The 11399-nt window shown below is 43.7% G+C and overlaps 1 protein-coding gene and 1 pseudogene across 2 annotated transcripts in view; both read right to left on the bottom strand.

Moving 5' to 3' along the window:
• Positions 1-2450: 2450 nt before the first annotated feature.
• LOC132507354 (transmembrane emp24 domain-containing protein 2-like) lies at positions 2451-3050 on the bottom strand (annotated as a pseudogene).
• A 5070-nt stretch (positions 3051-8120) lies between these two features.
• GNPAT (glyceronephosphate O-acyltransferase) overlaps positions 8121-11399 on the bottom strand; it is a 29938-nt gene continuing 26659 nt past the window's right edge. For both annotated transcript variants that reach the window (XM_060125456.1, XM_060125457.1), the window contains 6 exons: positions 11288-11367; positions 10285-10425; positions 9909-10008; positions 9731-9824; positions 9173-9234; positions 8121-8427 (listed from right to left, as the gene is read on the bottom strand). In XM_060125456.1, coding sequence (XP_059981439.1) covers positions 8384-8427; positions 9173-9234; positions 9731-9824; positions 9909-10008; positions 10285-10425; positions 11288-11367 — 521 coding nt within the window. In that variant the 3' untranslated portion in view covers positions 8121-8383. The remainder of the gene's footprint in view (positions 8428-9172; positions 9235-9730; positions 9825-9908; positions 10009-10284; positions 10426-11287; positions 11368-11399) is intronic.

The raw sequence follows: 11399 nt of genomic DNA, 5'->3' as shown, positions 1-11399 counted from the left end.
TATAATGTGGGCTATATGACCTAGGAACTAGGATCATAAATGACAAGGATCTTCTTTTTTTTTTTTTAAATAATACGTGGATATTGCGGGAACTATCACGTATAGTTAACAGTATTTAACAGTATTTAACAGTATTTAATGAATGCTATGCCTCACATTGACTAAAATGCGGGTGGGGAGGACAAAAGAAAGTTAAGCATGCTTTCACTTAATATACTTAAAAATTGGTGAAAATAGAGAATAAAAACTTGGAAAAAATAAATTAGCAAATTAAAGGCAAAACTGTTGCAAATTAAATTCAGCAAAATTAATTCGTTTATCAATAAATAACTGAATAATTGCAAACCGTGTTGGGAAAAAAAAAACGACCAAAAAACCTGCGTGTCGCAGTTTAAGTCCCATGGGAATGCTGAGAAGGATGAGAGCAGTGTTATTCTGAGGAGTTTGGAAAGGCCTCGTGGAATTGTTGGCCTTGGAGCAGGTCCTGGAAGAGGGGAAGAGATTTAGGTGTGCAAGGAAGATGGGCGTGCAAGTGTGAGCAAAGACATGCAGCAGGAGCGCGTGCGTGCTTGGGACAGTCTTGTGGAGTAATGTCACTGTCACAGCGCCGTTGCAGATGTGCTAGAGATTTGAGGAGAGGAACGCTGTGTCTGTAACTCATCCCTACTAAGGAAGCTTCCATCATGCAGAGGGTAGGAGGTAAAAAGTCCACGTCATCCTGCCCGAGCCCCCAGTGACCCCCTCAGCATAGGTGCCACTTGTAAGAGTTTCTCATTCATCTTTTCCCCAGAAATTGGACTGTACGGCACCTACTGTTGAGCCTCTTGCTCCTACTCGAGTGCCCCCAGTTCAATATTTCTCAGAACTGCTCACATCAGTACCTCACCGGGCTGGATTTTTCTGTGATTGAACAGCACTCAATCACAATGAATGGATCTGTCAGGATTGCGTGCTTTCCAATTACTTTGCTGTCTTCAGGTTTTTTTCAGGATTGCCAAAAATTCCGAAAAAAGCTCTCTGTGCATGTATCTTTGCTTACCTGTGCGACTGTGTCTTTCTAGCATTTCTAGAAATTGCTCGGCCAAACCGTACATTTTAAATTTAGGTAAATGGGACTTCCCTGGTGGTGCAGTGGTTAAGAATCTGCCTGCCAATGCAGGGGACACGGGTTAGAGCCCTGGTCCAGGAAGATCCCACATGCCTCGGAGCAAATAATTTACATCTTTTTGAAGTGTTTTCACACACACACAGGCACACAAATTGGCATGCAACAGTTGTCCCAAGGTAAAACACAGTCACCTTAAAACTGTTGCAAGTATTTTCACCCAAGGTTGAAAAACTGTTTATCCTGAACGTGAAAACCTGTAACAAATTTAAATTAATTATATAAAACTCGTTACTTGTAGTTTTCCCCTTGCAAAGATCCCAAAAGAAAATGTCCAAATAACTAATATACATCAGTCACAACATGGTCCTGGATCACCCCACACCAAAACTGGATGATCTTTTAATTTTAAACCCATCATCAGAGACCAAGAGAACATCATTTCGTTTTATACAAAACAAGATTCACATGTGCCGAAAAAGAAAGAGCCAAAAAAAAAAACAGAAACAAAAACCCTAGTACTGACAGTAACGTTCAGTACACTAATTAGTGGCCAAAATGCCACCGATCAAAAATAAAATAGTGGCAAAGAAATCCAAGAGGCTTTTAACCCTTTGGCATCAGAAATCCAAATTTTTCCAATTACGTGAATGCATACCTCCTACGTGCCAAGAATAGAGAAAGTGTATGTGCCGGCATAGAAAGAAAAAGAACCACCGTTCACTGCACCACCCAGAGAACTGGCTTTAACAGAGACTTCTCGCAAGGTTAGGCAGAAACCAAAAAATGGTTATTAGCTGCTGTGTCAACAATTTTAAGTGGAGGTGATTGAGTTCTAAGGTTCAAAGTAAAACTTTAAAGGGGAAAAAGGTTAGGCTGGATAGAAAATGTCAAGATTCAGATTGTTGTTTCTGGTAAGGACTCAACAAAAGGAATCTTTAATGACTTGAACTGCAGGATAAGGGATCCCAAGAATGTAGTGATTTTTAGTAAAGTGCTATCAGTAAAGTACTATCCTGAACAAACTGCATTTTATGATGAAAACAAAAGGAAAGAAGATATAGTAAGGACTATACACCTATATTCCACTCACAGTGTTTGAGTTCTGGAAGGATCTGTATAATGAAGGAAGAATTCAAATGTGAAATCATGCCAATCACATGTCAAATTTTCACTATAACTTTCCCAAAAAAGTGTTTTCCCCCAATATCTGTTAATCACAAAGAAACAGAAGCTGTGAATGTACAGTTCAGAAAATAAAAACGGATAAACTAATGACATTATTATGACCAGGATGTTTGGTAAACAGTGAATTATGAATTTGGGATCTTCAGGAAAAGGCTTTTTAAACAACCCTCTGGACTTCAGAAAATCTCTTCAGGTAGTAGATCTGTCCCAGTGTCATAGCAACTAGAACAAGAACTTCAAAGAGGGACCAAAGGACCACTCTGCTCTCTGTGTTGTCATTGATCGCTCTGTGTATTCTCTCCCAAACTTCCATGTATTCCTGTTCACGCTTTACAGCCATCATCGCCACTGTGAGCTCATGAATCATTTCGTCTGCCTTGTTCTGTTGAGTTTCTGTTTCCATGTCCTGTCTTTTTGGAGCCTCCCCACTATCACTGTGAATATCACTTTGTCTTGGGGGTCACAGTGGACATCCTATTGCTAAAACAAAACTTATTACGTTCCATGCACGTGAGCAGCAAATGTGTATTTCCCCACTGGACTCCCGGTCTCCTTTATAAATTCCTGTATTATCAGGCCCTGTAATCTCCACGTCGATGTCCAGGAAGCTGCCCTTGGCCACCTCCAAGATGAGGCCCATCTCGGTGCCCGAGGTGACCCGCTGGAAGAAGCACCTCTTGGCATGCCCGCCGAGGCTGACGACGTAGCCCGAGGCCGTGGCCGGGAGGGCGGCCAGCAGTTCAGCGAGCGTCCTCATGGTGGCGCTGGGCCCGAAGCCAGGACCCAGGACCGGGACTGCGGCCTCCAGAATATTCCGACTGTAATAAGATTTACTCATCTGTGAAAAAAATTTACCAAGTTTTGCTTGTAATTTTTGAGTGACATTCAGCAACCTTGTATTTCTTTTTTTTATTAAGCTCCCTACGTCTGTCCTTTGCCATTCTTTTCTTAGATGATCTTGGTCTTATGATTTTGTAGTTTATAGTATATTTAGGAAATTAATTTTTCATGTGTACTAAGTGTTACAGATACTTTTCCCCTCGTTTGTCATTTATTCATTTATCTATTTATTTATTTTTGGAGTACAGTATATGTTAATCTGTTATGAAGCCAGACTTATCTGTGTTTTTTCTGTGTGATTCCTGTTTTCGGTGAGACTTTGAAAGGCCTTACTCGCTTTTGGATTCCAAAAACATTCATGCTTTTCTTCTAGCAATTTAGTATATTGTAGTATTTGAAATTTTGCTCCGTCTGTAATTTGTTTTAAAGAATGATGTAAGAATCCCATTTTCCCACAACTATCAATAATTAGCAAATTGCTGCAGTAATTTTGAATCATGCTTCTTTTTCCCCACCTTACTTGAAGTGCCATTTTTTTGGGGGGGGGGAGTACGCGGGCCTCTCACTGCTGCGGCCTTTCCCGTTGCGGAGCACAGGCTCCGGACGCGCAGGCCCAGCGGCCACGGCCCACGGGCCCAACTGCTCCGCGGCACATGGGATCCTCCCGGACCGGGGCACGAACCCGCGTCCCCTGCACTGGCAGGCAGACTCAACCACTGCGCCACCAGGGAAGCCCTGAAATGCCATTTTAATAATTTATTATAGTTGTACTAGATGTGTATCTGGGTACATTTTTGGCTCTATGTTCTGTTTCACTGATATTTTGATTTCTGTGCCATTATCAACCTGTTTTAATTGTAGATTTATAATTTAATAACTGGTAGGACTGGTCTCATTCTTCTGCTGTTTCAGTATTTTCCTAAGTATTCTTACATGTTTGTTATTCAAATTGCATTTTGAATAATTTAATGACACTCCTTACCATCCTCCAAAAGAGTTGGCATTTTGATTGAAATCATATCGAATGTAGATGAATTTAAGGAAATTTGACATCTTTATAATTTTGAATCTTATTTATTTACGCAAGTGTACTTTCATATTTCAGCAGCATTTTCACATTTTCTTCAGGTAGATCTTGCACGTTTCTTGGTGAGCTTATTCCTTGGTACTTCATCTGTAATGCTTTTGTGAATGAAATCTTTAAGAGTTTTCCAGTATATAATCACCAAATAAGGATAATTTTGCCTCTTAAATTTTTATACATCTTATGGAGTTCTCTTCATATCCTATATTAAGTTGAACATCCAAAACTATGTTAAATCATAGTTTTTGCTTGATATTAATATCAAGGAATTAGAAATTATACCAGCTATGTATCTACTAGAAGTGTTTTTCCTGTTTTTTTTCCCTCAGAGCCTGATGTTGGCTTTTGATCATTATGTTAAGGAAGTGATCATCTCTTCCAGTTAACTAAGAGTTGTGGTTTTAATTTTTTTAGGTCAGGAATGCATGTTGAATTATCAAATGAATCTCAGCATCTATTTTTGCCCTAATTTGTGAGAAATGTCTTCATCTTCCAACCTTCTACTGAGTTTTTCATTTCCCGTTTTCATGTTTATTTTCCCTGAGCTCTCTTTTTGTCTGACTGTCCCCTTTACAGAGTATCTTTTATCGCGTGGAGGCTATTAAGAATATGTGGTTTCCTTGTTGTCACTATGAAGGTGGCCCTCAGGCAAACCCCAGGGGCTGGGTTCTCCATGCTGGCTCTCCCCACCCTACCCCGCCTGCTGCCCTCGGCCCCTACCCAGCGTCGATTTCTGGACTCAACAGTAGATGGAGTCCCTCAGGACAAACCGCTCCCAACTCCCCCGGCCCCAAGACCTTCTTTCTTTCTGAAGAACTTCAGGGCCAGGTGCAGGAGGCGAGAGGCAGTGGGCAGGAAGCAGGCATCTCTCCCCCCTGCTCCTTTCCTGGGGCCCTGCTTCTTCCTGAAAATCCCATTTTCTGCCTTGGGTTTAAATCAGTGAAAACAAAAGCCAAAAAGCCTAAGAGGGAGGGAGACATTTTGTGGGTGATGTTTTTGCCTTCCACCCCGCTGCTAACTTCCCCCAAGACAAGGAAAATGAAGCTTGATTATTTGAGCGATGAAAAAGGAAAAGAAAAACACATAAGGAGAAAAACTAAAACATCGAGAAATATTCATCCACATGTGTATATAGCACATATATATACTGGGTCTCACCAGGATGGTGATTTTAAATAAAGAACGAGAGAGAGAGAGAGAGAGAGAGAGAGAGAGAGAGAGAGAAGAGAGAGAGAGGAGAGAGAGAGGAGAAAGAGAGAGAGAGAGGAGAGAGAGAGAGAGAGGAGAGAGAGAGAGAGAGGGAGAGAGAGAAAGAGAGAGAGAGAGGAGAGAGAGAGAGAGGAGAGAGAGAGAGGGGAGAGAGAGAGAGGGGGGAGAGAGAGAGAGAGAGAGGAGAGAGAGAGAGAGAGAGGAGAGAGAGAGGGGAGAGAGAGAGAGAGAGAGGAGAGAGAGGAGGGGGGGAGGGAGGGGGGGGAGAGAGAGAGAGAGAGAGAGAGAGAGAGAGAGAGAGAGAGAGAGAGAGAGAGAGAGAGAGAGAGAGAGATGGAGCAATGCACCACCCCATAATGCTGTTGGGCTGAACAGCTGGGCTGAGACCTGCTCTAAGTCAGGGATGCGAGTGCCTATGGCCATAATGACCACTCCAGAAGCACCCAATCTCATTTACTCTGAGAAGCCAAGGAGGGCTTGTCCCAGTCAGGAGTAGCAGTAATAACAGGTTACACTTACTGCCAAGGACTCTTTGAAACATTTCACTGACATACGTTTCTCACAACTCAAGAGGTATTAGCATTATCCCCATTTTATGCATAAGGAAACCGAGGCTCTGAGAGTCTAAGCAAATCACACATAACACAGGGCTACTGTACGGCAGAGTTGGATTTCATAGCCAGTTGGGCTTTGGACCCTGCATTCTTAGCTGCTACATTATACTGTTTGGATGGGAGACTGTCCTGGAAAACCAGATGCTAAGGGTCTTTCTTTTTACTTGCTTCGAAGCAGGGGCAGCTCCAGAATTTATAGGTCGGGCGGGGGTGTGGAGGCGAAGGCCTTAGGGACAGCGGTGTGGCTTGTAACTGCGGTGTGTGCAGGAGCTCTTGTGCGGCCGGGCACAGCATACACGCTTTGAAGCTCTGACAGCATATGACGCGTGCTGTTCTTTGACTGAGACTTGAGGTTGACTTGGGTGACTTGGGAGGGTCTGAGGAGACTGAGAGGGGAAAAGTGCCCCCGCCACCTCCCACAGCTGTCTCCCTCTGCTGCAAGGCCTCATCTGCTTTGGGCTGCACCCCGTTTTCCTACCTCTCCTGTCTGCTTGCTTGTGTGGTTCTGATGCCAGAGCTGGCCAGGAGACAAGTCTATAGCCACGTGCACCCCAAACTCCAAGGTCTTTGTCCCCAAACCTGAAACGCATTACAAACAGGTCTCAAAGTAGATAAAAGTCACCTTAGTCTTCAACACATATATTCATGGCATGAGAAGAGAACAAGTAACCAAACCGGGTGTGCAGGGATCCTTTGTAAGGCATGCCTACGCAGCTAGGGTTGGCCAGGACCCCGCCTCCCCACTGCTCCCTGGAGGGCAGCAGCTCGGTGCCGTTCGGCTGGCGTGCCATACAGCCCTCAGCCAGGAACAGCCCAACTGACTCCTCAGCTCTTACGCAGCCTCAACACACGCCAGTCTTCTCTGGCTCCCGAAACAAGCAGAGCCACACGGAGGGGGCCCCTCTGCCCCCCCACACGGACTACAGCAATGGCTCTCCATTCTGAATGTGCAGCAGAAACAGTTTGGCCTCTGGGGAACAAACGCACATTCCAGGAATTTGCATACAGATAGTCCTACAACCACAGGTCGAGAAACTTTTCAGCATTTCCCATGGCACTTATATTCCTGTTCAAATGTTTTACAAGAGTCTCTAAGCCACTACAGATGTTGAGCCCTGCTGCTACGGACTCAATGGTGGCCCCCAAATTCAGATATTGAAGCCCTAATCCCCAGTGTGACAGTATCTGGAGATGAGCCTTTGGGAAGAAATTAGGGCTAGAGGGGGTAAATGGGGGTGTGGCCCTCATCTGACAGGGTTAGTGCCCTTCTAAGAATAGAAAGCAGAGAAGACTGTTCTGTCTCCAGATGCACAAAGAGGTAATGTGAACACACAGCAAGGCGGTGGCCTCCTGCAAGCCCAGAACAGAGGCTTCATAATGAAACCTACCTTGCTGGCACCTTGGTCTTGGACTTCCAGCCTCCAGAACGGTGAGAAAACAGATTTCTGCTGTTTAAGCCGCCCACTCTGTAGTATTTCATATGGCAGCCCAAGCAGACGAATACACCTGCCTTTCTTTTTAATTTCACTTCCCATGACTCTTGTTTCAGCCACATTTCAGGTCCTTTGGAACCAATCCCAAGACCTTTCGATCACTATTCTTTCTGCACACCCACCCCCGTACCTCCTGTCACCTCAAGCCCACACTTCGAGGACTGGCTCCTCTCACCCTAATTATCAGCTTAAACGTCACTTCCAGTAGTGGCTGGCTGTCAAGCTAGCTGTTCACCCACCTTATTTCAAACTTTTCTTCCCTTGAATTGTTAAGCCTATTTATGATACTTCTCCTAACTTCTCTTTGTTCCATGTACTTCCTCTAATTCAGTTGTATTGATTAAGGTCCTTGGGTGACAAAATTTACTGTAAGCTAGCTACCACATTACAGATCTCTGTCAAATGTGCACTTGTTTGCGGCAACTTTAATTAAAGAAAGCCAGGAGAAGTCTCAGATATGCCCTTTCTAGTAGTTTTCTTTTGATAGCCAGAGCCTTTAGACTCGATGCTGCACTTTAATTCAGAAGTCAACGTAACAGTTTAATACATGTAATAAGTTAAAAAGTATTAGTGAAATAGGAGCTGGGTTTTGTTTTTCCAAACATGTTTCCGAAAGCCTGTTTTATTTTAAAACACACACGGAGTTGGACACAAATGCCTTTTTAACCAACGTGGAGATTTCACGGATTGCTTAAATTGGTCACTCTTCCTCTCTACTGAGCCCGCCGTTCTTGACGCCTTATGAAGGACGAGAAGATGGTCTCTTCCTTTGCTTCCCTCTTTGTTGTAATACGAGTCCTTGGATGACAGTAGTTATATGACCAATTTTTCCGTAACCGTTTGGCAATCATTAAAGCTTTGCAGTTGCCGGTTTTCCTACTGGTGTCTTACCACCTAAGGGAGAAAGACAGAGACGGCTCATGAAATGATATTGAGTTTGCCCTTCCTTGTACAACTGTTTAGGCACTGGCAAAAGAGAAACACATGACACTTGTGCAGAGTTTTACAGACTGACAAGCACCAATGGAGACAGCAGCGCCCTTCGCTGGAGAAGCAGTGGTGTCGCAGAGGCAATGGGGTCAAAAGTCTTGACTCTTACTGTATACCATAAACAAATGGCCTCGCCTTTTGGGACTGGACTATTTCTTTATAAGCTGATAGGATCTGCAGAAGAGTCTGGATTGGATTATTCTCCTAAGGATGTGCTATCAGCCCCCAATTTCAAGTTCAGAGTCTATATATGATGTGGACATTGATCCCGACCCTCACACGGGAAAGAAGAGATCTGAGGGTGGAGAGGGAGCAAGTGAATCCAAGGACCAAAACGAGAGGAATTTTCTTGATGCTCACTAGGACTAGATGGAAAGGTCTAGATCTTGGACCCTGATGAGTTATGTCAGGAGCTGATCATTTTTATGTTGTATAAGACCGCCTATTTTATGCCTGCTGTGTCTTCTCTGCTAGTTTTCTCCTTAGTTTCCTTGAGAAAATTCTAGATGACAGAAATAGTTCTCTGCGTATACTAAAACCCTACTGCTGTTCATTTTGATAAAGCATTTAGTGCCATCCTTTCTTGTTTTACTACATGTTGATAAGTGCAATGTGCAAACCCATCATATTTTTATTAAGCAGCACTTACCAAGCATTTCTTCTAACTTTGTTGTGGCAGGTTCATTCACAGTAAATATATAATCATTATTTCTAGGAGAAAAAGTAACAAGCTTTCTTACTGCATAAACCAGGAGGAAAAGACAACATTCATCATTTATATAGTAAGACTACTTTTAAACAGTCTTCCTCAGGGCTCGTTTGAAATAGTTGAAAGTTGTGTGTATATATATGTAAGAATACACACACACACACACACACACACACACACACACACACACACACACAACATGCCCCGCCCCCCAACTTTTCTTATAATTAACCTATAAATTTCCATATTAGGTCGAAGCTAAAATGCTGGCCTAAAGCACTTTCTTTCTTTGCTTCAATGTGGTTTTTATTCACACCCACAATAAAATTCGCATGGTAACTCAGAGTGACTTAGCTAACCAGGACATGGATAAGTGAAGCATGATGTCATGTTTCCTAGATCCTGCATTCCCACATCTCTCTCTCTTGACTTGGTGCCCAACTGTTCTGAGCTGTCGCTGCCCCAAGCTCACCCTGGGCATCGTGCACAGTTACTTACACCTTCTTCTTCTCCACCACACCGAGCCTCACAAAAGCTGCTAAGGCGTTTTTTTGTACATCGGAGGATAATACATCGTAACACTGTGAGGCACCTAAAAGAGAGGGAAAGGGAGAGTTAGTGGCTTACTTTCTGTGCTCAACTAACAGAAGTTACCACCCACAGAGGTGTGACTCACCTTGATGGAGAAGCTGACCTGTGAATTTTCTAACGTTCACCAAGTACTGTTTCTCAGTGAAGGAGCCTTCTTCTTCGTTCAAGAGGTATTTGCAAATTATCTGATTTTTCAGAGGGAGGATGAGAGGAACAGAAAGTGAAACAGAGCAGCCAAATACCGGAGAAGAGTAAATAACTTTACACCTGCCGCTCTTGACAGAACGATACTTTATATTAGAGCAGAATTAAGACCTCCCCCTGATCCCCACCAAAAAAAGTTCTACCTTTCACCTGGGGAAGACACTTGCTCTTCAGACCAGAAACAAGTACAGGGTAGGAAAGTCTTAGCTATATTTGCTATGGGAGGATGAAGGAGAACTTGCGAAAGATTTACACACCTGGTAAGATTCCACAAAAGGTTTAAAGAGTCCTATTAAAAACTCTAGCACAGTATTTCCTTTTTCTGTAACTAGGATGTCCCTTGTCGTCACCTGTGTGGCCTCACTTTTACAAAGCAGGTAACAGCCTTCTTCAAAGTCCTGCAAGGGGAGGGGAGAAGACAGAATGCACCCTCTAATTTATAACTTAGGTCAACGATCCACTGCTGGGCTCAGCACGTGCAGCCCTGTGCCCTCAGAACAAGGGAAATACCAGCCAATTCTGCAAGCCTTCCCGACTGCTGTGGCTGTCAGACAGGAGCCAGAGCAGCAGTGTTCCAACACTCACAGTGCTGAACCTCAAATACAGCAAACACCAAAAAGCTGATGAGCCTCAGAGATCATCACCTGGGCCACAGATTCTCCTTCGCTTTGCACTGATGAGCATACTCCTTGCTCTTGAATAGAAGTGCATGTAGCAAGTCCAAAAAGTACTGAGAATCGTGTTATGCTGAGAACGGCTGCCCTCATTTCCTACTGAATAAAACCTGTGGCCCTCAGCCTAACGGACAGACACTTAACCCACTTGTCAATGCTGGTACTGCCCCCAGCCCAGCAAGCCAGAAGTCCAGCTCTGGGAGCCCGATCCTTCACTTGCTGTCTACACCACCAGGCAGGACCACTGTTCTCTAATCGCAAAGCAAAAGGGCCTACTCATCCTAACAAGTGGTGCTGGATAAAGTGTGCTGGTTGCTAAATTTTCTAACAAAATAGAGTTGGTTTATTTACAGTGGCTGCGCTAATGGTTCAAAGGTTTGGTTCCTCTCACCAAATAATCCCTAAATTATTGATTAAACCTGACCAAGAATTAAAACAGAGTTTGTTGAACTGTGAGTGTCCATGTTTCTCTTTTGTTCTGCTGCACGTAGCCTTGAAGGCAGGGAAGACACCCCCGTGAATCCAAGCCTAACGTTTCCAGAACTCACTCCGCAAACACACCTGCTCTTTGGCAGGAAGGATTTACCTTTAGCGCATTTCCTGGAAGAAAGATGAACTCATCTGAAAAAACATTGCATAGGAAGCGAAAGCAACTGTAGACATCCTCTGGAAATAAATTCATTACATAAAATTACAAC

The sequence above is a fragment of the Lagenorhynchus albirostris genome, chromosome 16 (assembly GCF_949774975.1).
Source record: "Lagenorhynchus albirostris chromosome 16, mLagAlb1.1, whole genome shotgun sequence".
Lineage (NCBI taxonomy): Eukaryota > Metazoa > Chordata > Mammalia > Artiodactyla > Delphinidae > Lagenorhynchus > Lagenorhynchus albirostris.
This window is presented reverse-complemented; position numbering and strand designations above follow the sequence as displayed.